This window comes from Equus asinus, chromosome 1 (genome assembly GCF_041296235.1).
Source record: "Equus asinus isolate D_3611 breed Donkey chromosome 1, EquAss-T2T_v2, whole genome shotgun sequence".
NCBI lineage: Eukaryota > Metazoa > Chordata > Mammalia > Perissodactyla > Equidae > Equus > Equus asinus.
In genome coordinates, this window is record NC_091790.1 from 195,856,823 (window position 1) to 195,883,298 (window position 26,476).

Here is a 26,476-nt window from a genome sequence, read left to right on the forward strand (position 1 = left end):
AATGATAGGGCACTAGCTGAAAGGAGAGGTGGGGATTGAGGGAGGGCGTAGGCAATTTCTTTGAAGATGGAAAAGAATAGAGCATGGTTATTTGCTGACCCTTAGAGCTAGCTGAGAGGGAGAGGTTGAAGATACACAAATGAGAAGAGTTAGAGGAGACAAGTGATGGACACAGCTGTCTGAAGAGACAGAAAGAAAACTGAATTTGGAACACAGATGGGAGTTTAGCTTTACACAGGCAAGGAAGTGCTTCCATTACCAGAGAAAATAAGAAGAATCCAGGTGACTGAGCAAATAAGAGGAATCACAGTGACTGAGCATTTTTAGACACCATACCTCCTGTGTACCAGCATGTGAGTGTGTGCATGCACATTCATGTGGTCCCTCATTGTTCCACACTCATCTGTGCTTTCCATGAGTAGCTGGATGAACCTGTCTGTAGTTTCGCAAATCCCGCTTAAACACTTTGCTATTCCAGACCACAGTTGTCTTAAAAGTCTTTTATGGCTTTTTAGTGAGGGTGATAATAAGGCTGAGATGAGAAGTAGAGGGATGGAGACAAGAGGGAGGCTGTGCAAGAGCCCCTGTAATGGGTGCCCTGGACACCCAGCTCCCAGTTTCCTTCCTGGAGAGGGCTAACCCATCCTCTGTTTTTGCTGTTCACCCCACAACTCAGCACAGGGGCAAAGGGAGATAGGGGTGAAGGATATCTGCTGCTGGAGACATAGGTGGTAGCCTGCTACCTCCAGACACAAGGATGATTAGCTGCCAATGAGCCACCTGAGGGACAGACCAGGGACAGTCCCATAACTGGGCCATTCAAGCATAGAAAGGCATAATTTACCACACATGCATAAAAACACACCAGGATGCAAATGAGATATAAATACTTTAGACTCTAAGACTCAAAAAGCAAGGATAAGGCAACTCAAAAATGACAACAAAAAACTCAACACAATTCAAAAATGGGCAAAGGACTTGAATAGACATTTCTCAAAAAAAAAAAAAAAGATATACAAATGGCCAATAAGCACATGAAAAATGTTCAATGTCATTAGTCATTAGGGAAATGCAAATCAAAACCTCAATGAGATACCACTTCATACCTATTAGGATGGCTAGTATCAAAAAAACCAGAAAGTAGCAAGTGTTGGTGAGGATGTAGAGAAATTGGAAGCCCTGTGCATTGCTGGAGGAAATGTAAAATAGTGTAGCCACTGTGGAAAACAGTATTGCAGTTCCCAAAAAAATTAAACAGAATTGCCATATGACGGCTAGCCTGGTAGTGTAGTGATTAAGTTCACGCACTCTGCTTCAGCAGCCTGGGTTTTGGGGGTTTGGATCCCAGACATGGACTCACACTGGTCAAACCATGCTTTGGTGGCATCCCACATACCAAATAGAGGAAGACTGGCACAGATGTTAGCTCAGGGACAATCTTCCTCAAGCAAAAAGAGGAAAATTAGCAAGAGACGTTAGCTCAGGCCAATCTTTCTCACCAAAAAAAAAAAAAAAAAAGTAAATAAAATATTCATCTCTCTTAGGGCCCTCTTATTTAAAAAAAATAAAAAAAACAGAAAACAGAATTGCCGCAAGATCTAGCAATTCCACTTCTAGGTATACACCCAAAGGAATTCAAAACAGGGACTTGAACAGAAAATTGTACACTAGTGTTCATACTGGTATTGCTAACAATAGCCAAAAGGTGGAAAGACACAAATGTTCATCAGTGGATGAATGGATAAACAAAATGTGGTACATACATTCAATGAGATATTATTTGGCCTTTAAAAAGGAATGAAATTCCAATACATGCTAAACATGGATGAATCTTGAAAACATTATGCTAAGTGAAATAAGTCAGACACAATAGGATTAAAGTTGTGTGATTTCACTTATGTAAGGTACCTAGAGCAGTCAAATTCATAGACACAAAGTAGAATATTGGTGATCAAGCGTTGTGGAAAGGTGATAGTGGGGAGTTAATGTTTAACGGGTGCAAGAGTTTCAATTTAGGATGATAGAAAAGTTCTATAAATGACTAATAGTGCTGGTTTGACAACAATGTGAATGTACTTAATGCCACTGAATTGTATATCTAAAAGTGCTTAAAACGGTAATTTTATGTTATGTGTATCTTAACACAATAAATTTCTTTGAAAAGATAAAGCAAATACAAAGAACCTTTCTTCTTGTGGTTTTCTAGTTGGGGTTTGGTTACTAGGTGGCAACAGAGTCCTACACGGGTGTAGGGAAAAGAAAAGGACCACAATGCCATGCCTGGCTCTTCCCACATTAAGCCGTGTGGAACCAGGCAGTCTTCACAGATTATCACTTTCTAGTGCCCACTTGGGGCAGAAAGAGAGATGATCCAGACACTAGTCTAGCATTCCTACTTTGGGTCTTTAGATGCCAAGTACAACTTTGATCAAAAAGATACCTTCTTTTCCCAAGATATGGGACTTTCAAGAACCCAGAAGATGTGTGGGACAACAGATACCCTTTGCTCATCTCCAGAAATGCTGATGTGCAAGGTGAGACATGGCTTTTAGGAATTATTCTGTCTACTCCTTCCCATGATTAACAGGCATGAAAGTTAGAAAGTTGCATAAGCAAGTGTCTGCCTCTCTGCCCTCCACCTCAGGTCCCCCTGGAGTCAGGTCAACAGTAACAAGGATCCTAATCATAAACGATAGATATTTTCCTCTCCATCCTCCTCGCCAAGGTCCAGTCCAAGATTCAAGTGCCCCAGGGTGTTGCGACGAAGGATCTCCCAGCCCCGGTGACTGCTGCTGCTGCGAGATGTGTTCCGGGACAGGGAGGGAGTTGGGAGGAAGAGGGAGGTTCTGGCTTGGGTCCCACTTTCAACCACAGAGGGCTGTTTCTCAGAAAGATTCTCTTGTCCATCCTCCTTGTCTGAGCTCTTGAAAGCTTCCACATAGCGAAGCACTCGCAAAGGATTTTGATCATGGTGGTTCTCAACTCTAAGGAGGGGAAAGGGGAAAGGTCTCAGTTGAGGTGGGGAAAGGTGGGCCATGGGGAGAAGTAGAGGTGAAGCACATGTAGGAGACAGGATCAAGAGGAAAGGAAAAGGAAGGGACCAGAATTGAAGCCAAAAGATCATGTAGGATGAAGTGAAGGGAAGTGCAGTGGAACGGAGGATAACCCGGATGGAGGCCAAAGAGGTAAGCAATCAAGATTTGGAGGGTGGTAGGGCTTGTGCATGCGCGTGATTGGGGGGATATGCATAAATATGAAAGAGGAAACCCAGCCAATTAAAAGATAAATGTATTACAAGGGTGAGGAGATGCAGTTAAGGAAATAAATGAGAGAGGAGAGCCAGGTCAGGAGCCAAAGGTAGACTAGGATGGAGGATGTTAGTCTTGAGGCAAGAATATATTAGAAATGGGGGTGAGGTGGGAACAAGATTAGAACATGTAACGCATGCCTGCATCTGAGGAGCATGAACACATATCTGTAGCCTATCACACATTTCTTCCCTGATGTACTCACAGCTAGGCATTAGCCATCAGCATTCTTTTTATCCCTCTACTTCAGCTTCTCTCTCCTCCTCTAAACAGGTTAATGCAGTCTCAATTTATAGAGTGATGACGTCTCCTTTTGGTCCAATTTAAGAACTCAAGATTGAAGAGGGGGGTGATAAATGTGGGACTGGTCACCCTTGTTCCCATGGCCTCATACATATTGGCAGTTGACACATATACACTGTTACTCACCGCAGGAACCAGCGGTCCCCCAGCCCATACTTGCACCCGCAGATCCCAGAGCGAGGCCACAGGAAGCGAGGCAGTTTCCGCTCCAACATCACCGTGGTGGCCACGACCTGGAAGGAGGTGAGAGGTAGAGGAAGAACTCAGAAAGAGCCATGAGGTTCAGAGAACACTGAAGCCACCAACAGAGGGAACTAAAAGGAGCCTGTGGGATGAGGACACCAGAGATCCGTGGAGATGACAGCCATTCATTCATCCCCTAGTCTGTGCCAGGCATCATGCGCCTGCTTTCCCCACCATTCATCATAAAAGGAAAGAGGATATTTTATGAGTGTTTTGAATAAAGCAATGACCCCTACATTACGATTCAGATTCATGGAAAATGAGTCATTCCAAACTAATCTCATTTACTTTTTCACAGGAAAGCCACAGGACAATTATCTTAATTTAAATAAAATGATTAAACAGAATATCTAAGGTCTTGGGGATGAAATGATGCTGCTGGTGTTCAGGGAATTTGCAGCAAATTAAATATCCACATCCTAGAAAGGAAAAGGGTGAGTTAATGATCACAAACCTGGCGGGGAAAATTCTAGTGGCACGTCACATGTTCCATCTTTTGCCCAGCCCACATTAATTACTTAGATGAAACACAGAAGACAAGCTTATCAAATATGCCTTTGACACAAAACTGTAATGTAATATGTGAGGTGACAGAAGCATTATAAAAATGATCTCACCAGACTGGAATGCTAGTCAAACCACCAATAAGAGGAAATTTAAGAAAACCAAATGTAACATTCTACATTTATTTTTAAGACTATAGTATCTGTGTAAGTACAGGAAAACGGTAAAGGATCTTAGCTAAGTAAGTCATGTAACAAAGATGTACGGGTTCTAGTCGATCATAAGCTTAATAAGGGCCATTGTGTATTTGCTGAAACACCTGACTCAATTTTAGGTGCTATTTATAGTGTAGTATCCAAAGCAAGAAAAGGCATGGCCCCTTTTAAAACGCATTCCTCTAATCATATCAGGGATCATTCTAGTTTCAGAAGGACCATGATCTATTAGGCCATGAACAGAAGGGTGCAGCCAGGATGGATTGTGGCCAGGAAGCTTTATTAATTGAAGGAACCAGTAATCCTTAAAATAGCCTAATTCTTCACTTCCTATGCTTCTACTCCCCAGCTTTCTTAGTACTCCACGCATCTCTCGGCCTTCTCTCAGTTTCTTACTTATACCAAATTCCCTCCAACCTCAGGACTTTCAATCATTCTCTTCCCTTCCCCCAGAAAGCTTTTCTCCTTCTTTACTTTGAAAAGGACAGTTACTGTTTCTCTGTGTACCTTTAATCAGCCCCTACTTTCTTCTGGTAACAGAACCCATCTTTCATTTAGAGAATCACTCCTTCGCTCCTCTCAGTCCATCAGTTAGAGTAGACTGGACTGAACACAATCAATTAGTCTACTCTTCCCCAGAAATTCACGACCACCACGACTACCACTCTCCAGTCCTTGGCCTTAACCTTAAATTCAAGGATGCATCTATGACTCAAATTTATTGCAATGAAATGGAATCTAGACTTGGTTCACTGGGGGAAAGACACTTTTAAAGGCTATATATTTCACAACATCAGGAGGCACACAGAATACAATGTGAATGGGGCCCTTAGAATTGAGTAATGAAGTATACCTGCTCCTTTCCTTGGGAGTTTAGGACTTCTGTAAACTATCTCACCAACATGATGGGAGAGACTGACTTAGAAGAGAGTAAGGACAAAAGAGAGCAGAACAGAGAAACTGATGTAATGTGTGAAATGGAGATCTGGGTTCTGGCCACACACGCTAAAGCGAGTTTAATGCTTTAAACTTTCAAGTTATGAGGAGCAACACATCCTCCTCCCACTGCCTTTTTAAAAAGTCTATTTGAGTTTGGTTTTCTGTCCCTGTAGCCAAAACTTCAGATTAATAAAAATCCTAACATCCATCCTTTCCCCTTATTCTTCTTAACTGGCTAATTCTTACCCATGTTTAGGAGCTCATCTTAAATGTCACTCCATCAGGACACCATTTTCTACCTTTCCAGTCAGTCTCTTTTGTTGAATGCTGCTTTTAGCATCTTCTACTTCCCTATGACACTTTTATAACTATAATTGTATAGCCTTCTGTGAAGTCACTTGTTTCTCTGTCTTCCCAACCAGGCTGTAAGCTCCATGAGAGCATAGACTGTATCTGTTGTGTCCACACTTGTGTCCTCAGATCCTAGACATTTTCCAACACATAGCAGGCTCTAAATAATTATTGTTAAATGAATGAAAAGTCCAAGGGTATAAATAATGGCTGTATTCAAATATATGAGTGGTACTCATATGGAAGAGTGCATTCTGTGTTATATGAGAAGAAAAGACTGGAGCCAAAGAATAAAATTGTAGAAAGATAGATTTCAGCTCAATGGAACATGGTCCTTTCTAATAACAAAAACTTTTGAAATATGAAAAAGCTCTCCTCTTCCCAACCATTGCCCAAATCCATGTGATAATAAGGCCTTACTTAGCATTAAAGAAGATACTGAATGACCCTCTGATAAATTTTTTTCAGGTGATTATTTGTTGGACAGAAACTCAACTAGAAGACCACTAAATGTACTTCCAACACTAACATTTTATTAGCCAGTGACAATATAAAGAAAAGATCATAGACAAACAGGGAGTTATAGAAGCAAATAAAAGAGAAAATTCAAATTGAAAACTAGAATATTTCAGAACAAGACAGTTCTTAGTTCTCATTGGACTCAAGGATGACTCCTGGATCTACTTTCCCCCTGTGATCAAGACCCCCAGCTCTTGGGTGTTGATCCTAGCCCTATTCTACTATTTTGCTTCCTTTGTTCCCTCTGCATATCCAAATGTACTTCCATTGAGGTGACAGCCCCACTCAGTTGTTCTGTGACTCTCGTAAGAGTCAGCTAATATAACATATTCAACTTTGATTTTTCTCTCCATGCCCTGCCCCTTAGTAAGACCAACACTAATAAACTCACCTGGGCCCTCCAGAGCTCGTCCTGTTCATGGGCCACTCGCCAGTGTGTGTCACCCATCATGGCAATGAACAGGTTGAGCATCAGCAGTGTGGCAATGATGGCGAAGGCAAAGTAGACAATGCTAAACATGAAGGGCAAGTTCACGTCGTAGTTGGCGGGCCCATCAATGAGGGTGAGGAAAAGTTCAAAGGTGCTGAACAGTGCCATGGTGTAGTCATAGAATTGCCCCAGATTGTTTGGGTCTTCTGTCTGGAAAATGACAAAGAACGCTGCTCCGCCCAGGAAGAAGGCATGGAGATGGGGAAATAGGGAGTTACCACAATAAGCATGGGAATGGTCAGCATTTATTTTACCTCCAGTATGTATCCCCATACATTCATACGCATGCACACACACTTACCCATCAATGTAGATGTGTGAATGTAAGTTTCCTTGTGGACCTGGCTACCCTGAAATGTCCTATGACCAAGTTCATCACTCTGGTTAATGGTTATACTCAGCCAGGTAGCAAAAAAGTATATATAAAATAAGTCACTGACAATATTTTTACATTTTAGAAAATCAAATATTTAAAAGACAAGTTGTTACAAGAATGCATGAAATCTCCAACAGTTTTAAAGAACTGCACACACAAAAAGGCTAAAAGAAAAGCATCTTTTAAGAAAATCTCACTGTCTTCCAGATAACCATCCATTACCATGAGATTCCCTGGGTGAACTTGGACCCGCATGGAAAAGTTTTCCCTGCTCCATGTGTAGCCTACTCGATGGTGCTAGGCATCTCAGAACCTTGTTACAGCATTAGAACCTTTAAAAGACTCCTCTCTGTAAGGGGAACTGAAATATAAACAAGGCGATCCCCAGAGCAGAAATAAGGTCTATGACAAAGCATTGCTTTTTTTTTTACATAAGAAAAAGTAAGTGCAACAACCAAGAAGAGAGAATTTAGGAGATTCTGGGTATGGGACATCTACATCTACAACAGAAAACGACTATGGAATTCCCTCATTTTGTACATGTGTAGACACATATGGGGTAGAGGGTTGGGGGAAAGTGTACATGGGGAATCCTTCAAACAGGCAGCCAACCTCCATTTCATCCTTTTGTAGTTCAGATCTTGGTGTATTTTTTGGCCTACTGTTTTGTGGGACCCTTCATTAAACAGAGAAATTCCCAGGACAGAGGTGATGTCCTTTGTACTGAGCCATGGTCTTTTAAGAGTCGGGGATCTTCAAATACTGTGTAGTACATCTCCTTGTCTTACGGATATTCAGTTGCAGACACTGAGGACTGGATTAGAGTTGCTGCCTTTCGCTCTCCCTTCCTCTTCCTGCCTTTCCCTAAGAACTTTCTTCTACTCATTCACTTTCCCTCTCCCTCCCTCTGGCTGTGCCTCTGGCTCTGGCTCTGCCTTTGACTTTCTTGCCTTGTCCCTTCCTCTCCTCCCTGGCACTCTCTCACTGTGCCTTGGGCTTTGATTGAGTCCTTGATGGCCTCTCTTTCCAAGTCTCTCTTCACAACTCTTCTTCTGTTTTCCTCTCTCATTCTTCAAACTCTCCAAACTCTTTTTCTGCACCTCCTTTTTTGAATTCTTTACTTTTCTCTCAACTTTGACCACACATTTAAAAAAAGCACGTGATGTGTTATTAAATGCTCTATGCTTCTTCGTCTGAAGAGTAAACATAGGGGAGTTAAATATTGCACCGTCCCTGTTTGCCTGCATAGTTTTCCGAGATCCACAACCAGCCAGTCTTTCCTGTTTAATGTCTGTCTCTCTCCAAAGCCTTTCTCCATCTCTCCTTTAAAGATCTTGTAGGGCAGTTAGTCAAATGAATGTTATTGGCCCAGAAATTCAGAGCACATGGGTCTACATCCTAGACCAACCTGGGTGACCTTGATCCTATGGCTGGGAGAGTGCTTTTTGACTCACTTTCCACGAGGAAAACAAACCAAAAACACAAAACGGAGTGCAAATGAGAACTGAGAGCAAGAGCCAGAGTGAACTTTCTGAAGAACCAGATCCAATAATCTAGCAGAGGAGGGACTGGTGCTCTTACCTGAGGCAAATCCCACAATAACTACAGCCATCAGCCAGCAGAAGCGCATTAAGTCTCCAAAAATCATCTATAGGAAATAGAAAAAGAGAAGGAAGGTGAAGTGATCCTTTCTCCACCTGTCCCTCAGCCCGTAGTGCTAACAGATCGGAAAGTCCACATAGTTTCATCAGATCCATTCTGAACAGCATTTTCCTTTTTCCTCTCACTCCCTCCCTTGTCTGGGAATGTCCTATGGCTAAAGCCAGAGGAAACTTTGGGGAAAGCACTGACCTTCTGGATCATGATGGTGAAGGGACCCAGCATCTGGAATCCTTGAGCAAAGTACATAATACTGCACCAACCCAGCACCAGGGCAATGGACATGGGCACCACCTCCCCGTTCATGTTGCAAAGGCGCATCACCATGGTCACCAGCACCAGGAAGGCATAGGTGATGCTGCGGGGAGAGCAGGGAGCAGTAAGCAGGGAGGGCTGGAAATATTCTAGGTCCCCTCCAGCATGGTGGTAACTCAGGTGGTGCCCACACACTCAGGCTTAAACTATACACCTAAAGCAGATATACAGTCACACATACAACCCCACGAGAGAGAAATCCCTGGAGGTGAGGGTCAGCTCAGGTATAGGTCCCATAGAGTGAACAGGAAGCCTGGAACAATTCTGGCAAAGGCAGGCAGGGGCTGGAAGGAAAGGGCACTCACATGATGACATGGAATGGTCCCCCAAGGACAGTCTGTCCAAAATAGCGAGAGACGCCAACCCTGAAGATGTCTGGGATCTGAGAAGAGGCCGGTAAAACAAAAAGACACTGTAGACTGCAGTTCAGTCTGCGGCCTCAGGTGGATGGCCTCAGCTTGGATTCTGCCTGCACCTCACCTCCAGGAGCAGGATGATCACGGCACCGACGACAGTCACCAGCTCCCCTACCATCCGGATTTTATCCTGATGAGTCTCATAGGCCTCCTGTGAGGGGAAATTCAGGATAAGAAATGCTTTCTGATGGATTGAGTCAAATCCTTTTGAACAAGTGATCTAAAGCAACTACGGTCTATTCAAGATGAAGGAAAATTCCTCTTAACACCACCATCAACACCCTCTATCATTGTATTTGCCGCTGTGGCTAACTCTGTGGCCAGAACATTGGCCTATGTATTCAAGGTTTAATATATGCTAACGTGTATGCTAATGATTTGAGCTGTCACCAAGCAATTCACTTTTTATATATCTATTGTGATCAATAATTTAGGACATGTACACTGAGAGCTGAGATCACATTTTAGAGCACAAAGTAAACCAACAGGAAGAGGTATTAGTGGCTTGGGACGGTTTCAGCTATGCTGAAAGTCCAGCTTTTCCAATCTCATTGTGGTTTCCGGCAGGTAGAAGAAACAACAAACCTGTCACAGAATTCAGGTTCCAGTAAGGACCCAGAACCCACTAGCTCTAGAGAAACTTTGAATTAGTCACTAAATCCCCCAGAGCTTGAGGTTTTTCATCCGTGAAACAGAAACCATAATGCTTATCTCCTGGGCTTATTGTGAAGATCAAATTAGATGACGTCTTTGGATGTGCTTTATAAAACATAAAGCACTATAGGGATGTTCACTGTGGTCTTATTATGATTTGGAAAAACAGAAAAGGGCAGAAAATGGGCTAGAGACACAGTGGGTTTCAGTTCTGAGGAATGGCTCCTGCCTCATCCTGAGCAGTAGGTGTAGGTCAAAGGAAGGTCAAGATGGAAAGAAGCTCATCCCCCTTCTACGTAAATTGCTTCACAGGGAAACGTTGGCAGCATTACAGAGATGCAGCGATAGAATTCTACAATAATAATCCTTAACTTTTTTAAAGTTGTAAGCCCATGAGAATATCATAAAGGTTATGGACCTTCTTTCTAGGAAACTGTGTTCATATATCCACTAATTCCCACATGGAATTGTATAATTTCAACACATTCAAGTACCCTTTAGCATTTTGGAAACTGTTCTCCAAAGTCACATCTCTGAATAGTGCACCAAAGAAAGGAGTTGAGAGGCCCTGGGGTCAGCGGGAATGTTGAGGATCTAAGCTGGGGCAGGTGTGACTCCTCATTAGGCATAAGGAATACTAATCATCTCTGCTCTGCTAATACACTGGAACCTCTAAGCGTCTCTCTACAGACTACTTCGGCAGTGTTTTCGCTGGTCCAGTGAGAGGCATAGCTTTTGAAATAGGAAGAGGTGCTATGTGGTAGTAGGTGATCTATGGTATAAAGAAGGCACTTACCAGGAACCCCGTGGCTTCTCAGAATGTGTATATCAGCTCAGAAGAAGCCAAGGATATAGTCTTTATGGAAGAGCGGGACCAGACTTACCAACAGATGGTGGAAATGTTTCAGGTAAATCATGTGAGACCAGGAAAGACCAGGAAAAGAGTTGGTGTCTATGTACCCAGTGAACAATGTGATCTAACGACTTGTGGCTAGACTTCAGTTACTTTACTATTGTTGTTTAAAGAGTTGATGTTCTGTAAACTTCTCTGACGTTTATCTCTCTTAAGAAACTGGTAAATCTTATTTTATCATATAATGGGTATTCTCTACATCCTTATCATAATAGAACTTCAATAGATAATGTCTAAATTTAATTAGTGAACAGAGAGAGAAGCATATTATTCAGCAATGCGGAGGTATTGACAAAGATGAAGAACCTAAAAGGGGAAAAAACTGGTTGCCTCAGGGAATAAGACACCGGTAAGGAGGGGCAGGCAGGACACTGTCGCTCTTCATTACATTTGCCATTTTGATTTTTAAATCGTGTGCATGTATTGTTTTCATTAGAAGTGTTCATTGTGAGATAAGAATAAAAAAATAAGACCCAGACTACCAAACATGACATACAGAGCCCTCACTGGTGTGGCCTCTGCCCCATGCCCCATACTCTGTGTGAGTTCCAGCCACACTATTAGGGTTCTTGATGAAGCCAGGCCTTCACATGAACTGTGTGCCCTTTTCTTGGATTGCCTTCCTCCACCATGTTTGCCTGGCTCACCCTTACTTAACTCTCAAGACTCAGGTCACACCACTCCTTCCGGGTCTCCCTCCTTTTCTGCTCACTCCACCCCATACCCAGCTCGGGTGTCTTTCCTGTAGGTACATGGTGCCACTCTCTGCTTACAGCCTTACCCAGCACACCACAGTTGTCTGATACTTCAAGTCTCCCCAGTAATCTGAGAGCTCCCTGAGAGCAGTCGTGTCTTACTCCTACTTTTTATCCACAACAGGCAGTAATACATTCTCCATTAATAAGAAAGGAAAGAAGGAAGGAGAGAAAGGAGCGGGTAAGCAGGCAGGTACAAGCCGAGCATGATCTGAGAGTTGAAAAAGGAGGGAAAGGGGATATCAGCAAGTGGGACTGGGGAGGTAAATGGGGACAAGGATGACAACTAAATGGCATTTAGCTGAAGATCATCCAAGCAGGCCTGCCTGATAATGCACTGAAAAAGTACTCCACCCCACTCCTTTACAAATAAATGTCTTCTAACGAGGACTGGAATTCTTTACATCATCACATGACTTGGAATTTCAGGAGTTGCCAATAGCCAAAGCCCCTGCAGAGGGTGAGCATTCACACTCCATTGAGAATTGGCCTAATGAGATTGCTCTCACTTACCAGCTGGCTGAGCTCATGGCCTTGAAGGAAATGCCCAGAGGGGATGGGCATAGCAGAGCCCTGTGTCCCACTGCAGGGAAGGGCAGAAAGCATGGACAACCCTGAGGAAGTGGGAGAACACCAGAATCAGTTGTCAAACCCCAGTCCTGGACCCTCTTTTCCTCTCCAAGGCCCCAGGCTTGCAAAGGAATGAAGGCTCAGAAAGATTCCTGCTGACTCATAATGAAGAATTACTCCAATCCTCTAAACTGTGAAGGGGTTCCTAACCAGGCTGCCCATCAAAATCAGCTGGGAAGTTTTTGTCACAACACACATGCTCAGGCCAACCCTGGGGTCTCTAATTCAATTAGTTTGGAGCTAGGACCTGGCATCTTCTTTTTTAGATGTAGATGTTTCTGACCTGTACCCCAAGTTAAGAACCGCTGGGTCAAAAAGGGAAGATCTCTTGCTTTCCATATAAGGCTACCTTCTAAGGGTTATTTCATGTCCTAGTCTCTGCATTTTCGCAGGACGATTAACTTGGGAAATTTCTACTCTCTACAGAGGTGTCCTTGCCCATTCCCAAAGAAGTATGACTTACTTTATACACCATTAGGTTAACCACATCAAAAAATGATGTCTATTATCAAAACTAGAGAATAGATAGTATGGCTCCGTAGTCAGGTAGCCAGGGATGGGAGGTACTTCCATGACTGACCCCCTGCCCCTGCACTCCAGAGTCCCTCATCTTGACAGGGAGATATTAGGTGTGGCCAGATAAAGGTGAGTGTGGCAGGCCCTGGCTAGCTCTCAAAGCCTGGAGACATGAATTTCTTATGCAGTGGGTCCCCAAGAAAGAAGGCTGGGGTCCAGCACATCACTCTGGAGGGAGAAATGGCCTGGCTTGGTATTTAAAGAAGAAGGTTCTGAAGTGAAGCAGACCAGAACCCCAATCCCAGAACTGCTCTTACTAGCTGAATGTCTTTGTCAAAGTACTTAACATTTTCTGACCTGATTCATCATTTTTAAATGGTGATAATAATTTTATTTACCTATTAGAATGCTAATGAGGATTAAATGATAAAATACTTTGTTATCCAAAATGTGGTCCACATGATCACCGCCACATCAGCATCACCCAGCAGTTAGAAATGCAGAGTCTCAGGTCCTACCCCAGCCTTGCTGGCAGAATCTGCATTTTAACAAGATGGCAGAAGCACAGGTAAATACATGTCAAGTTCACAGAGCAAGCACTCAGTAGATGTTATTTTTACCTCCTGGGCTCCCTGCTTCTCCTCATCTCTTTCCCTGCTTTTCATTGGCTGTGCTTGTTCCACGATGAGTTGGTTATGACCCCTGAACAAAGTTGTGTAGAACTGCCATCAACTGGTTTTCAAATAGCTGTGGTGTTTTGGATTGTTCAGAGCTTACAAGGGACAGCGATGTGTAGACAAACCAACCCCACTGACTGTGACAGGTAGTGGATGTTTTAAAATGAATGGAAATCTGAGTTGTTCCTGCCACGGTCTTCTCCCTGATTCTCCACGTCCATCCATTACATCACAGTGATGCTTTCACCTTCAACAAGTTTCCTGATGCCAACCCCTTCTTTCGGTCTCCCTGTCACATCCCTCAGCCAATCCACCATTGTCTCTTGCTTCCAGAACTGTAATAGCTCTTAACTGGTCTCCTCACATCTTCTCTGGCCCCCTCAAATCTGTCCTCCACCTACAAACAAATAAAGTCATATCAAGTCCTTCCCCTGTTTAAAATGCTTCTGAGCTTCCCATTACCTTTGGGATAAAGAGCAGAGTCCTCAATGTGGCCTGCAAGGCCCTGCATGATTTGGGAAAGATCTGCCTTGACAGCCTCATCTGGAGGCCTCTACCCCAACTTCCTAGCCAGGCTTCTTTCAGTTCCTAGAGGTTGGTGATGCTCTTCATGCCTCAGGGCCTTTGAACACTCATTCTTTCTGCCCAGAACTCATTTTTCACCTTTACCTCATACCCAGATCTTGGCTGAGTTGTTCCTCAGGGAAGCCTTCACTGGCCTCCCAGAGTGCTCAGGCCCCCGTTATAAGCTCTGCTCGCACCCTGTCCTTTTTCTTATCACAGGAAGAAAAATGTGAATTGTACAAATCACAGGTCATAATGAAACATCAATTCATTTAATTAATCTAAACCTGCCTGTAAACTCCAAAAGGACAGCAATCACATGGGCTTTGCTCAGTCGGTGTTGAATTTCCAAAACCCAGAAAAACGTTTAGGCCCTACTAGGCTCTCGAAGATTATTTGCTTAATGAATGAATTCCTGAAATGTTTCTGGGAAAAGGGCAGAGGAGAGAGTGAGGAAATCTTCAAGGCACAAAAAGGAAATCTGACAGAGATCACTACTCTTTCGCTGAACAATGCATCAGGAATCCAAATGATCAGAGCGACTGACTTCAGACTAGAAAGTTGGAGCTGAGTAAATCTCAAAGATGGAAGCCAGTAGTTCTCAGCCCCAGCTGAATATTAGAATCGCTCAAAGTTTCTTAAAAATACCATTGCCAGGGCCTCAGTTTCAGACATTCTTATTTATTAGGTGTAGTGAAGCTCAGGAACCAGTATTTTCACATCTTCTCATGTTTCTAATGTGCAGTCTTGGTCAGAAACCACTGGTTTAGCAAGAGATAGGATCTGCCCAAGGTCAAACAGCTATTTAGTTTTTAAGTTGGACTAAAACCCAAGCCTCCTGACTCCCAGACTTTGAGCTTTCTTCTCACCTGGAAACATTAAAGAACTAGTATTGTAGTGCATGTTGTTCTGCTTAAATCAAGTAGACATTAAATGGAGATAAGAAATTAACTCTACTTGATAAATAGAGTTTTGGGGACCCTCTGGAAAAGCATAACTTTTATGGCTGAACAATGAGGCATATTAAATTGAAAACACCCATTAAGATATCTCCAAAACTGGACAGAGGTGAACTAACTCCATCCTCATACAGGTCTGCTTTTGTGTAGTTTGTGCCACCTCATATAAATAAACCACTTTTTTTTTCACTTCAATTCTCCAGAGATGATGCCACCAGGCAGCTCTCACTGAGCCGAGTGACTTCTCCAGATCCCATGAGATCCACAGAGGAAATCCTATAATGACTGAAAGCCCTGAGCATCCAGATTTGTGAATATAATTGGACAGTAAAATATTCATTATCTAAGAAAAAGAACTACAGCCTAACTAATATGTCAACAATTACATTAATTGAGTCAAGACACTATATTGATGCATTTTCATTTTTCTAAGACTTTCAAGTAATAAAAAGTAGATAACAAAGAATTTCCTACATTTTATAAATCTGGTGCATCATGAGAGCAGAATCTTTCAAATCATGGTGCTAAGTCTGAGAGCCCCTGATTTAATCCAAACTGACTTATTACTGAATGAGAGGAACACAGATGTTCTGTAAACTCAGGACCAAGGCAGAAGGGCCATTGTATGTGCATTTTCTGTAAGAGTAGGCAGCTTTCATTGGTGTTCTTCACTATCCAAATCCCTTATGGCAGCATTCTTAAATCCCCTCCTCCACCAAGAAAAGAATATTTGAAAGTCAGGAGTCTTCTATTTGGGCCAAAGTGGCTTTTCCTAAATGGAAGGCAAAAGGGTAAAAATGTTAACCAGGAACAAGGAAGGAATGGGAGAAAAAACAGAAGAATGGGGAGGTGTACTCAGCTAGAATTATGCTTCACCAAGACCTGAGGCAAGGGAAGAGGATCTTTTAAATATAATCCAGACTATCTGGGTCAAAGGAAATGTTTGTACACAATCAGTCCTGCCCCAAAGAGAAAGAGACACATAGGGAGGAGACTCAGTGGTAATCAATTGCTCAGCATCGCCTAACTCTTAGGCCAGGATGCTATCTACATTCTAAATCCAGAAAATCCCCAAGTAAGTTTGAGACAAAGGAAGGTTGGGAAAGACAGCATGGGAGGAAACTGGGCCAAGGACATTGGAAAAGAAGTCCAGCCACCCCACTTGGTTCATGTTTATACATTTTCCCCATTTCTAATCACTCCCCCACTCCAGTTGGCCATCTCCTAAATGTCCTTTCTCCTTGTATAGTCTCCACGCCAGGGAAACCTTCAGGCCCAGTTTGAGATGTGTGGAACACAACTTCCCTGAGCGCCCCTGTGCCCACCCTTAACCAAGGCAGCCCCACCACATTCAGGCTTGTGTTCTCCAGGCAGCAAACCCTTCTTTGGGAGAGACAGTGGCTCTGGTTACATGAGCACACTGTCTATATGTTGAGAGGCAATTATAGAAGCAGGACAGATGGAGTGTTTTGTCCTACTTTGGTGTTTAGTGAGGCTCTTTGCTCTGTTCTTTCTCTGTGTAGACCACTCTCTTTGGTCTTATTTGACTTAGGTTTTTGCTCCTTGAGTAGGCAAGTAGTTGATGTTCTCTTTCTGAACCAAACTACCCTTCTTCCTAGTCTAGGCTGAGCTCTCCCTGTGGCTGACCCACCCTGCATAGAGCATAAATCTCCAGTCACCTAGCTCTTACTTGCCTGGCAAAATTCTTCTTCCTCTGTCTTTTTGCTTTCTGCCCACATGCCTGAACCCCTTTTCAGCTATTTTCAGGTCACTGGGACGAAAATTTTGGTTACCTACAAACAATAAGCCAACCCAATGTAACTGTGCTTGTTGAATGGATATGCTCAGAAGTGCTCATTAGAGTCTACTCATTCTGTTACACACAGAGGAGGATTCGCTCCCTTCCACAGCAGACTCTTCATGTACTCCACACCTCTTATCAGCAATCCTCAGCACCCAGGTCTCTAAAGGACACTACAGAACAGCAAGCCCACAGGAGCAAAGCAACCTCAGAGATGGATTAATTCAACCTACTATGCCATCCAGGTATCCTTCTGATGCCTGTCCGACAGGTGGTCAGACAGCTGACACATGATTGTCAATGTGCTCATATTGACAGTACACAGAAGAGAATGCAGGCCAGAAAGCTGTCAGTGTTGCCTTAACAGACCAGAAACGGACTCAGAAATGGACTTGGAGCACAATTATCCTCCATTTAGAACAACAGGGTTTCCCTTAAAATTCACATGACTAAAGATTGGCCCTCCTTGTAAATTATAAGGAATTTTACAAATGCTCAGTGTTTGTAATACCAAGCATTCTTTCAAAGTTAATGAGAAAAACAACAGCTCCATGGGCACGTGTGCTTCTACTCGTTAAGGCGCCTCTCTCATCCCCTTATCTCAAGCCTAATATCTGTCTAGGGGATTAGGAGCCTGAAGCTGCTGGAGTCCAGTGAGTGGTGTCTTTCCTGAGTAGTATCATTCTAGTCTTCAGCGCCATCACCCCATGCAACTATTCCCTTTCATCCCCTTCCAAGAGAGTCACCTGTAGTAGTTTCTGTTGGAGGATAGTGTTATCTCGGGAGTTTGTGCGGTTGACACTACGGAACTTGAGGGGGCGGTGGACGCAGCACATGGTGAAGCAGATCATGTAGAGCACATACAAGGCACCCAGCAGGCAGAAGTACCGCCGCCCATATTTCTTCCACTTGAAGCTCACCAGCTGCCTTACCGGGGTCTGTTCCAGGATCTGGCGAGCCTGCGATGGAAGAGGAGTATAGCTTGGAGTAACCAACATTGTGAAGAGTACTGGGTTTCCCACTGGGTCCCAGATGGGAAGGGTAGTAATAGCACCAGCATCATTCATCCATCTAGTCAGCCATTTCTTTCACAGATAGCTAGTACATTTCTACTTATGCTAGGCCTCGTGCTAGTGCTGCAGATAAACTACTACAGAAGTAAACATAGGCACTATAACACTATGGAGGCCTTCAAGGTTGAGTAGTAGATAACTGAGTGAAAGAAGGGCTAGGGAAGATCATTACATAGAGTAACAGCAGTTGCCCAGGCAGGAAGGTACAAGAAGACATCTGCAGATGAGGTGTGGTTGGGGCTAAGAGAGAAACTGTTGGAAGTGGTGGGCAGGAGTTGGGTGAAGCAGATTAGGGTCATATCATCCTACATCACGAAAGTCAACGTAGGGTGTTTGAATTTTTTTTCTGAATGCAACGGGAAGCAATTGGGGATTCAAATAAGGAAGTAGTCAGATTTGTTCTAGAAGTATTGTGGACTGGAGAGGAGCAATGAAGATACAGGTATTAGGATGTGGCAATAATCTAAGCCAGGAGGGTTCATGCGTTAATGTAAGCAGACAGAGAGAGGTTAAAGATACAAATGAGAGACGGTAATGGATGGCATGAGGCATCTGAGAAAGTAGAAAAGGCAAATTCAAAGCATTGCTGGAGGGATTAACCATTAGCAGAACGGTTATCTTTTTCACTGAACCTAGAAGGAAGGAGAGAGACAGTGGGAAGTTTCCAGATATGCTTGGTGGGACAGAGCAAGAAGTTGAAAGACCTTCAGCCAGAGAACCTCAACTTTTGCCATAATGTAAGAGTCTGGATCTTCTGATGGAACTAAGGGTGAAGGCAGTGAGAGATATAAAAAGAACTAGAAAGGAATTTTAAGAGAATAGAAGAGTAGTTGTCCAAGACGAGACTAAAACCTGAGGAGAACATTGAGAGCTAGCTGAAATCAGAGACCAAGGATTTGTAGTGGCACAATCCACCAAAGGGATAAGGGTTCTAATTCCTAAGAAATGCTGTTCGAAGCTTACCTATTTCCAGGCATATTCTCTGAGAAAGTTCACACCACCTGGCCACTCAAGTTTTCTCCTATTTATCGGTACTAAGAATCCTCCAAGTTTTATGGCTCTGGAAGGCTTCCCAGGAAATTGTCAAGTGGCAGATAAACAATGAAAACTATATCTTGCCAATATCTTGGAGGTTCCTAGAAGCTTAAGGTATTTTCTCCTACCAGCCTTCCACAAATTTTCCTTTCCTTCATATCACTCAATTCAGTACTGTCGGAATTATCTATGTGTTTTCCCCTCTCTAGAAAGCTCTCTTTTTCCTCATCTTCCTGATGATTCACAACTCCTCTTTGAAGACCTACTCAAGCACTTCCTCTGTGACACTTTCCCTGGCCCATCCAAGCCAAGTTAACCCAACATCAATTTTGCCACGACTGTGCATAGTACAGACCTCTATGATGGTACATGTTGTACTGTACTACAGTTATTGAAGACAAGGACTGGAAATTGAGGACATTGACTGATAGGAACTGTGTTTTATTTATTTCCACATTCTCACTTCCTTGCACAACATCTGAGGAACAAAAGGTGCTTAATATGCTGAATGAATAAATGAATGAATGATAGGAAGCAATTTCCATTTGAAGAGCTCCTCATCTGAAATATCAGTATGAGAAAGGTAAGCAGAAGGGCCTAGAGCTAAGCAGAGGGGCAGTGCAGTCAGGAAAGGGGCATCGATTTGACTCTTCTCCCAAAGGTCCCAAGAGTCTCATCTCCACCTATTGTAAGGCAGGGAAGTGTCTGGAGCCCAGGATCTTAGTAAATGGATGGGCTCTGCATGGCTACAGGACAGTCCCTGATCCTCCATGGCATTCATACCTCCCGCTTCTTGGAGGAGACCACAAGCTCTAGAAAGGACACCTCCTCTCCCCAGGAGTCGATCTCTGTGAGGTCATAGAGAGTGGAAGTCAGTGGCCCACATGTCCACTGGATATGCTTCCGCTTCTGTATCAGGTGCTGGAACATCTGAGAGAGCACAGTGGTGAGTTGGATGGTTAATGTGCGAGAAGCTGGTCAAGGAGAGCAACACCATTGAAGAGGGCTCTTGACCACTCCTTAGGACTGATAGACATTTGGGAATTGGCAAGACTCTGTTTATATGAACTTGTTTTTTACTTTCCAGTTATTTTTCCTTCCCACAAACCCCATAAAGATCTAAAAGAAGAGAATAGGCAAGGGGAGCAGAGCTTTGGGTACTGTGCAGACATTCTAAAGTAAGATTCTCCAATCCTCTGAGCCAGGAATTTCTGAGGCTGACGATTTCAGTGATTGAGTCAGAGGCAAAGGAACCACCCTTTTGGGGAGGTGGGAAGAAGGGCCATGAGAAGGACAAGTGGGGTTGGGGAGTGTCCCTCACCACAGTGTTGCCCTCCACTCCGGCCAGCTTGAAGGGGGTGAGACCTTGGTGATTGGGCACGAGGTCCAGGGACTGCAGGTGGTCCCCGTGCCCATCATAGGACAGCAGCAGGTTGTACATCTGGCAGGCAAAGGTTTTGTTGGGCTGGAAGATGAGGATGTGCAACACTGTGTTTCCTGGGGGAGGACACTGGTGTCACATGACCACTGGAGCAAAGTCCATGGTGGTCTTTGTGCCCACCCCCAGGGTAGGCCTGAGGGCTCTCCCAGCCCCTCATCTCACATCCCTAGCATCCCCAGCTGTCCTCGGCACCCCAGCTCTTACCTAGGGAGTCCTGGGCCCGGATGTCCGCTCCGTGCTCAATGAGCAGCCTTACAATCTCTTCACTGCCCACACAAGCAGCAAAGGACAAAGGGTGCTCCCCTGGGGACACAGAAGGCTCTATGGCAGGAGTGTGGGATGGGAGGGGCAGTTTCCCTAAGTGACTGCCTCCTTCCCCTCATCTCACCTCTGGGCTTGGGGAGATTTGTCAGCAGAACCAGAGGAAGGGATGGTCAGAGGGCAGTAGAGGGAATGGGCTGACCCCTCTGAGCTTCCCCAGGATTGAATCCTCCTCAGCCCACCCTCCCCTTTCTCCTCCTCCCATTTATGCTGGCCCTGGCCATGGCTCTCACCAAAGTAGATGAGGTTATGGGGGCTGCGGTGGAAAGCTGTGCCTGTAGCTCTGGCAGAAACGCTGGCCCCGTGGGCAAGCAGGGCTCTCACCAAGTTCACGTTCTGGTTCATGACAGCTATGTGCAGTGCAGTCTGACCTGGCCCGGAGACAGCCCTCAGTCAGGGGGCTGTCCTCAATTCTCTCAGGGACACCACATCCCCCTAGCTTGCAGGACGTCCCTGACAGATGCTTGCATGAATTTCTGCCCTTGGCCTCAGACTGAGGGCAATTAGTCCCTCAGGTTGTCCACTTCATTATACTTACCTGTTGACTATTAGGAGTGGGGTGTTAATGTAGTGACTTTAGTGTTGCTGTGAAAGAAATGGAGTTCTAGCCTCAGGGAACACCAGAGGAGTTGAAAAGAAATTATAAATGGCTCAAGGAAGTCACAGAAGATGAAAGCCAGGACCAGGAACTTTGCATTCCTCCCAGCTTAAGGGAGTCTTGCTTCCTGAATCCTACATCACCCATTCCCAACGCAGCTTCAGAGGCCCATTTCAAGAGATGATATCGGACTCTCCTCTACATGTTTCCACTTTGAAAAACTGTTCAGGCTCCTCACCTACAAATGGCTCACACATGACAGGCTCCTTGACCAACTCCGGGGAAGCCTCCATCAGCACCATGGCAGCCTCCAGATTGTCATAGAGGGCAGCTATGTGTAGCGCTGTCTCCCCCAGAGCTCCTGGAGCAGAGAAGACAGACGTCAAACTCTTCCCAGAGCCCCTCGAAGAAGGGGCTCTGGGGTCCAGAGACACTCTCCAGTCCCCTTTGCAGAAACCCTCAGAGTTCTGGGGTGGAGGGGCAGGTACTTCTGCCTCCATCTCCATCACATTAAACTCCAGCCCCACCTCTTTGTCGAAAAGCGCAGGCTCGGTCCAGCAGAAGTTCCTTCAGGACACACAGGTCATTTTCCTTGGCTGCCTGAAGCAGTGGAGAGTCTCGAATCCTGGGAGAAGATGAACATAAGTCACATAGAGACAGAATCAGAGAGGCCAAAAGTAGAGCGGTTACATCACGCTAGCTCTTCCCATGTAGGGGGCCTCATAGCTCAGATGAGTGGGAGACTCAACAGAGGGGTGCAGTACCTGAGGTAGGAGGGCCTGGGCTGTGGAATGGGTCACCCTGGTGGCCCTGAGAGGAGGACAGCAAGCCTGAGTGAGTAAATATTTCGGGAACCTGGGAAGCTGGTGCTGGTGGAGAAGTGGGAATTTCTACCTGGGTTTCACCCTTGCTCCCAGGCCTGCTGAACCGGCTCTCTTTAGCCGAGGAGAGTTTGAGAGACCAGAACTGGGCTGAGAGGGAGGGATGGGCGGGTTGTTAGAGATTTGGGAGTTGCCGATCAACATTCTGACTACCCCTCCAGGCTGTTCAGATGCATATCCCTGCGGCAGGGGCTGGAGGTGGGGCAGGGGGTTGATATGGGTATGGAGGATCTATCCCTTCTGTGTTTTACCCTTAAACACTGTGTTTATAACTGAGGAGGAGTGTAACCTTGGGCTTCTCTGAGGAGACTCCAACCCAGAGCAGTAGAAGCCCTGTGGAGATATCTACCTTATGGTACCTCTGTCGGTTAATCTTTTTCTCTCCCCTACCTGGATGAACCAAAGATGAGATAAAGCTAAAACGGATCCTGCTGGGTAAGTACACATCGGCTCCGAAGGTGAATACAGGATCTGGCAGGTTGAGGATCATGTGGGAGAGATGAAAGGCAGACAAACAGACTGACTGTGGCTCCCATGATGTCCCCCAGCCCCAAATTCCTCTCTTCCAACATCCCTGTGAGCCGTGAGCAGGGGAAGAAGGTATTATTTAAAGAAGAAGTTTTTATCTCAACGCAGAGCTCAGGTCTGTGCATTAGGGAAGCATTCTCAGGAGGGAGCTGCAGAGTGAGGGCCAGCCCCCTGTCCATGCCACCTAGACCCTCAGTCTGCATGCACCCAGCTCAGGGGGGCCAGAGCTAGGATTCCAGAGTGCGTCCCTGTGCCGAGGGCACTGCACACAGCCTCAGCACTCTGGACCTCCAGCCCGCTGCTCTCCAGAGGAGAGGTCTGGGACCCAGATCTCTTTCTGAGCCTGCCTTAGTCCCACCCTAAAGCAAGGAGGGAGGTGGGGAGGCCAAAGGTTTCATTGCGGGGCCTGGGATGGGGGTTGGTGAGCAAGCAGAGAGCCTTTCCTGAATGAGGGGGCCTCCACAATTTGCAAGGCCCGGGGCAAAAGGAAAATGCAGGCCCCCTTGTTCAAAAATTATTAAGAATTTCAAGATGATGGCAGCAGTGCATTGAACAGAGTGCAGAGCTCTTCTGAAGTGCAGAGGCCTGTGCAACTGCAGAGGCCGCCTGTCCATGAAACCAGCCCTGGCAGAGCCCCACATCAGCTAATGCCTGCTCACCCCATCCCCCAGGCAGCTCTCTGATGGGAGACAAGTCCCCCCAACACTCTGAGGCAGAGCCCCCCCTGCAGGATGGGTCCCTGCCCTGGCGGCTCTTCCAGGGTCTGGATCTCAGGGCCAGCCATGAAATGATCTACCCCCAGGTAGATCAGCCCAGCCTGAACTGAAAGCGCACCAGGAGCAGGCACGGCCGAATTCAGTCTCTGATTCCTCAGTTCCTAGCACACCACTGCACACAGCAGACTCATAAAAGGTAGATGAACTGAACTAAGGACTCTCCAATGTCACTCGGGTTTCCCTCCTCAGTTGTACAGCTCCAGGTGTCCTTCAAAACAATTCTCCTCTCTCTTTTCCCACACAATCAACTTTCATTCACATTAACGGTAATTTTTCATTTTTTATTCAACCAACAAGTCTTCTCAAGCCCACAGGGTCTCATCCCTTCCCCAACAACCTGCTCCCCACCAGCCTACACCTGCCTGTCCTCCCAAACCCAACACCCTGGCTTCTTCCATCTAGTCCCCTTCAGTCGTCCACCCCAGTCTTCCACCGGTCAGGAGGGTTAGAGCCTTGGCTATCACTGTGCCCCTGCCTTTGAATCTGCATTCCAGATCCCCCTGTGTGGCTCGACACCACAGCCCCCACCACCACTGAGAAGGGCAGATGGGTTTTTGTAATGAGTGGGCTGCGGGGGAAGGGTATATCCAAGCGCCTGGTGCTGAATTCTGGGGCGCTCCACCAGGGAGACAGACCCGTGTGGGTTGGAGGGTTTGAGGATCAGTGAGAGGTGGGATGTGGCATGACATACCTCTTCTGCTGCAGCATATGGGCCTCGTCCACCTGCTGATCCCAGTCTTGCTCTCTGACCAGCCAGGAGGTCAGAAATGTCTGGAGTTGGATCCAGGGTCCTCTTGCCTCCGCTGGAGGAGCCCCCATGTCTTCTCCTTTCAGGCACTGGCAGGTTATGAGAATGTGGTAAAAGGAGCAGGTTTAGGGCTCTGCAGCAACTGAGGAGGAGGCGGGGTCTGTTTGGAGTTGGGACTGAGAGCGAGTATTTCTCCTGTGCGACTTGCTTGTGCAGCGTGCAGTGTGAGGCTGTGTGTGTGTGCACTGAGGGGACTGCAGGCCCTGCCAGCAGAGGGGAGTTTCATCTGGAGGGGGAGGAGCTCTTTCTGGAGCAAGGCCCTGGGGTACAGGGCCTGCCCTAGAGCCCGAGGGAAGAGGGAGAGAACTTAATTCCTGGCAGTAGTCTGAGGGGGCCAGACCGAGGGGTGGGGCTGAGGAATCCAGACAGGCAGCAAGGATAGAACCCTGAAAGTGAGTCAAGAAAGGTGAGTGGTCAGTGGGACACATGAGAGAGGGAAGTAAAGCCTTCCAGCTCTTACTCAGTCAGGTCCTGGTTTGAATCCTGACCGTCGGCCATTACAACTCAGTTAATAAGCTTTCTGCACCTCTGTCTGCTGATCTGTAAAATCGGCATAATACTCATACTCTCCTGGAAGTGTTGGTAAAGCGTGATGGTAAGAGCTTGTAGGGAGCTGGAAATGGCCACCCCAAGATATGTCTCTTTGGCATCAGGATTATTTGAGGCTGATTGCTTTTGATAAACTGGGACAGGGAAGGAGGCTCTGAGGAATGGAACTTGCCCTTTGTTAGGACACATTTACATTTGAAGGTAAATCTCTATCTGTAAAAGGTGCCTCCCTCTCTGTACCAGGAAGAAGAAAGGAGAGGACCTTCTCTCTAGAAACTCTTAATCGATGCCAAAGGCAAGGGCTTAAATCTGCATTTTATTGTGCTTCTCTGGTAACCTCCTGTAACTAACTTCCCTCCCCCTCCCAACGTTGGCATTTCTTTAAGGATTAAGCATCTTTCCTTAGGCTAGGAACTGATTGCTGTGCTCACCTGTGACTGCCCAGCTCCAGACAATCGACTTGCCTCCTGCTACGCCCACGGAGATAGCAGACCACTACCTGCTGTGTCCATCAAGCGCTGTGCTGACAGGGCAATCTTGTGACTATTGTGGGAGGGACATTTCAACCATATGTGAAACACCCTGTTTGGGGGTATATAACCACTCTGTGCACCCCACTTCTTCGGTGCCCTTTCTTCCTTTGGGAAGAAAGGCCCTGGGCCATGGTTCCTCATAAAGCTTTGTTTAATTTTCTCTTGCTATTCTGTCTCATGTGAATTTAATTCATTCTCCGGCCAGACGAACCCCCATTTGGGAAGAGGAAATGTCTTCCTTCCCTACAAGCTCAACCACCATTGATTCTCCTTCAGGGATGGTCTCAGAATCCCCCAGGGGCTGCTTCTCCAAGTTGTGGTCACCTCTGTCGTCAACCCTGCAGCCTCACCTCACAGGAATTTCCAGGTTACCCCCCTCCATGAGAAGCCCAGAAGTGACTCCTCTTCCCCTGCAGCTTCGTGGATCCCTTAGTTAGAGGAGACCCCCAGAGGGCCCTGTGTTTCCACAGAGGTTGAACAGCAGGGACTGAGTGGAGGTGGATGATGAAGAAATCTTGATTCCATGTTTGGGACTCTCCAGGAACGAGACAGCAGGAGGAATTAGTACAGTCAAGACAGTGTTATGTTAGTTAATGATATAATAGTTTCTATCTCTTCCTGATTGTTTTCAAAGAGGTGTACACATATGATTGAATTGTGGTCATTCAATAGACCTATGAGGTACATGGGAACACGCTGAGGGGTCTCTGTTTCAAAAATGAGAAGACAGAACACAGAGCAGGAGGGTGATTACCCACGGCTAGATGCAAAATGGGGACTGGGTTTAAAGTTGGAATCTTAGCTCAAAACACCTGTCAGACCTTTT

At 45.6% G+C, this 26,476-nt stretch overlaps 1 protein-coding gene across 1 annotated transcript; it reads right to left on the bottom strand.

The window, feature by feature from the left end:
• Positions 1-106: 106 nt before the first annotated feature.
• Positions 107-24,579, bottom strand: TRPV5 (transient receptor potential cation channel subfamily V member 5). Its single transcript, XM_014845209.3, has 15 exons — positions 24,452-24,579; positions 22,103-22,200; positions 21,814-21,936; positions 21,211-21,348; positions 20,861-20,959; positions 20,537-20,712; positions 19,999-20,145; positions 17,854-18,066; positions 9,703-9,789; positions 9,528-9,604; positions 9,100-9,265; positions 8,830-8,896; positions 6,774-7,042; positions 3,738-3,844; positions 107-2,984 (listed from the first exon to the last, which is right to left on the bottom strand). Exons 1-15 carry the CDS (start codon positions 24,577-24,579, stop codon positions 2,684-2,686), a joined length of 2,196 nt encoding a protein of 731 aa, XP_014700695.2. The 3' UTR covers positions 107-2,683.
• Between the last annotated feature and the right edge of the window lie 1,897 nt (positions 24,580-26,476).

Coding starts and splice junctions, on each gene's coding strand:
- TRPV5 (XM_014845209.3), bottom strand. CDS start 24,579: ATGGGGGCTCCTCCAGCGGAGGCAAGAGGACCCTGGATCCAACTCCAG. Junction 18,067..19,998: donor TCTCCTCCAAGAAGCGGGAG/GTATGAATGCCA, acceptor CTTCCATCGCAG/GCTCGCCAGATCCTGGAACA. Junction 9,266..9,527: donor GGACCATTCCATGTCATCAT/GTGAGTGCCCTT, acceptor CTCTCCCCGCAG/CATCACCTATGCCTTCCTGG.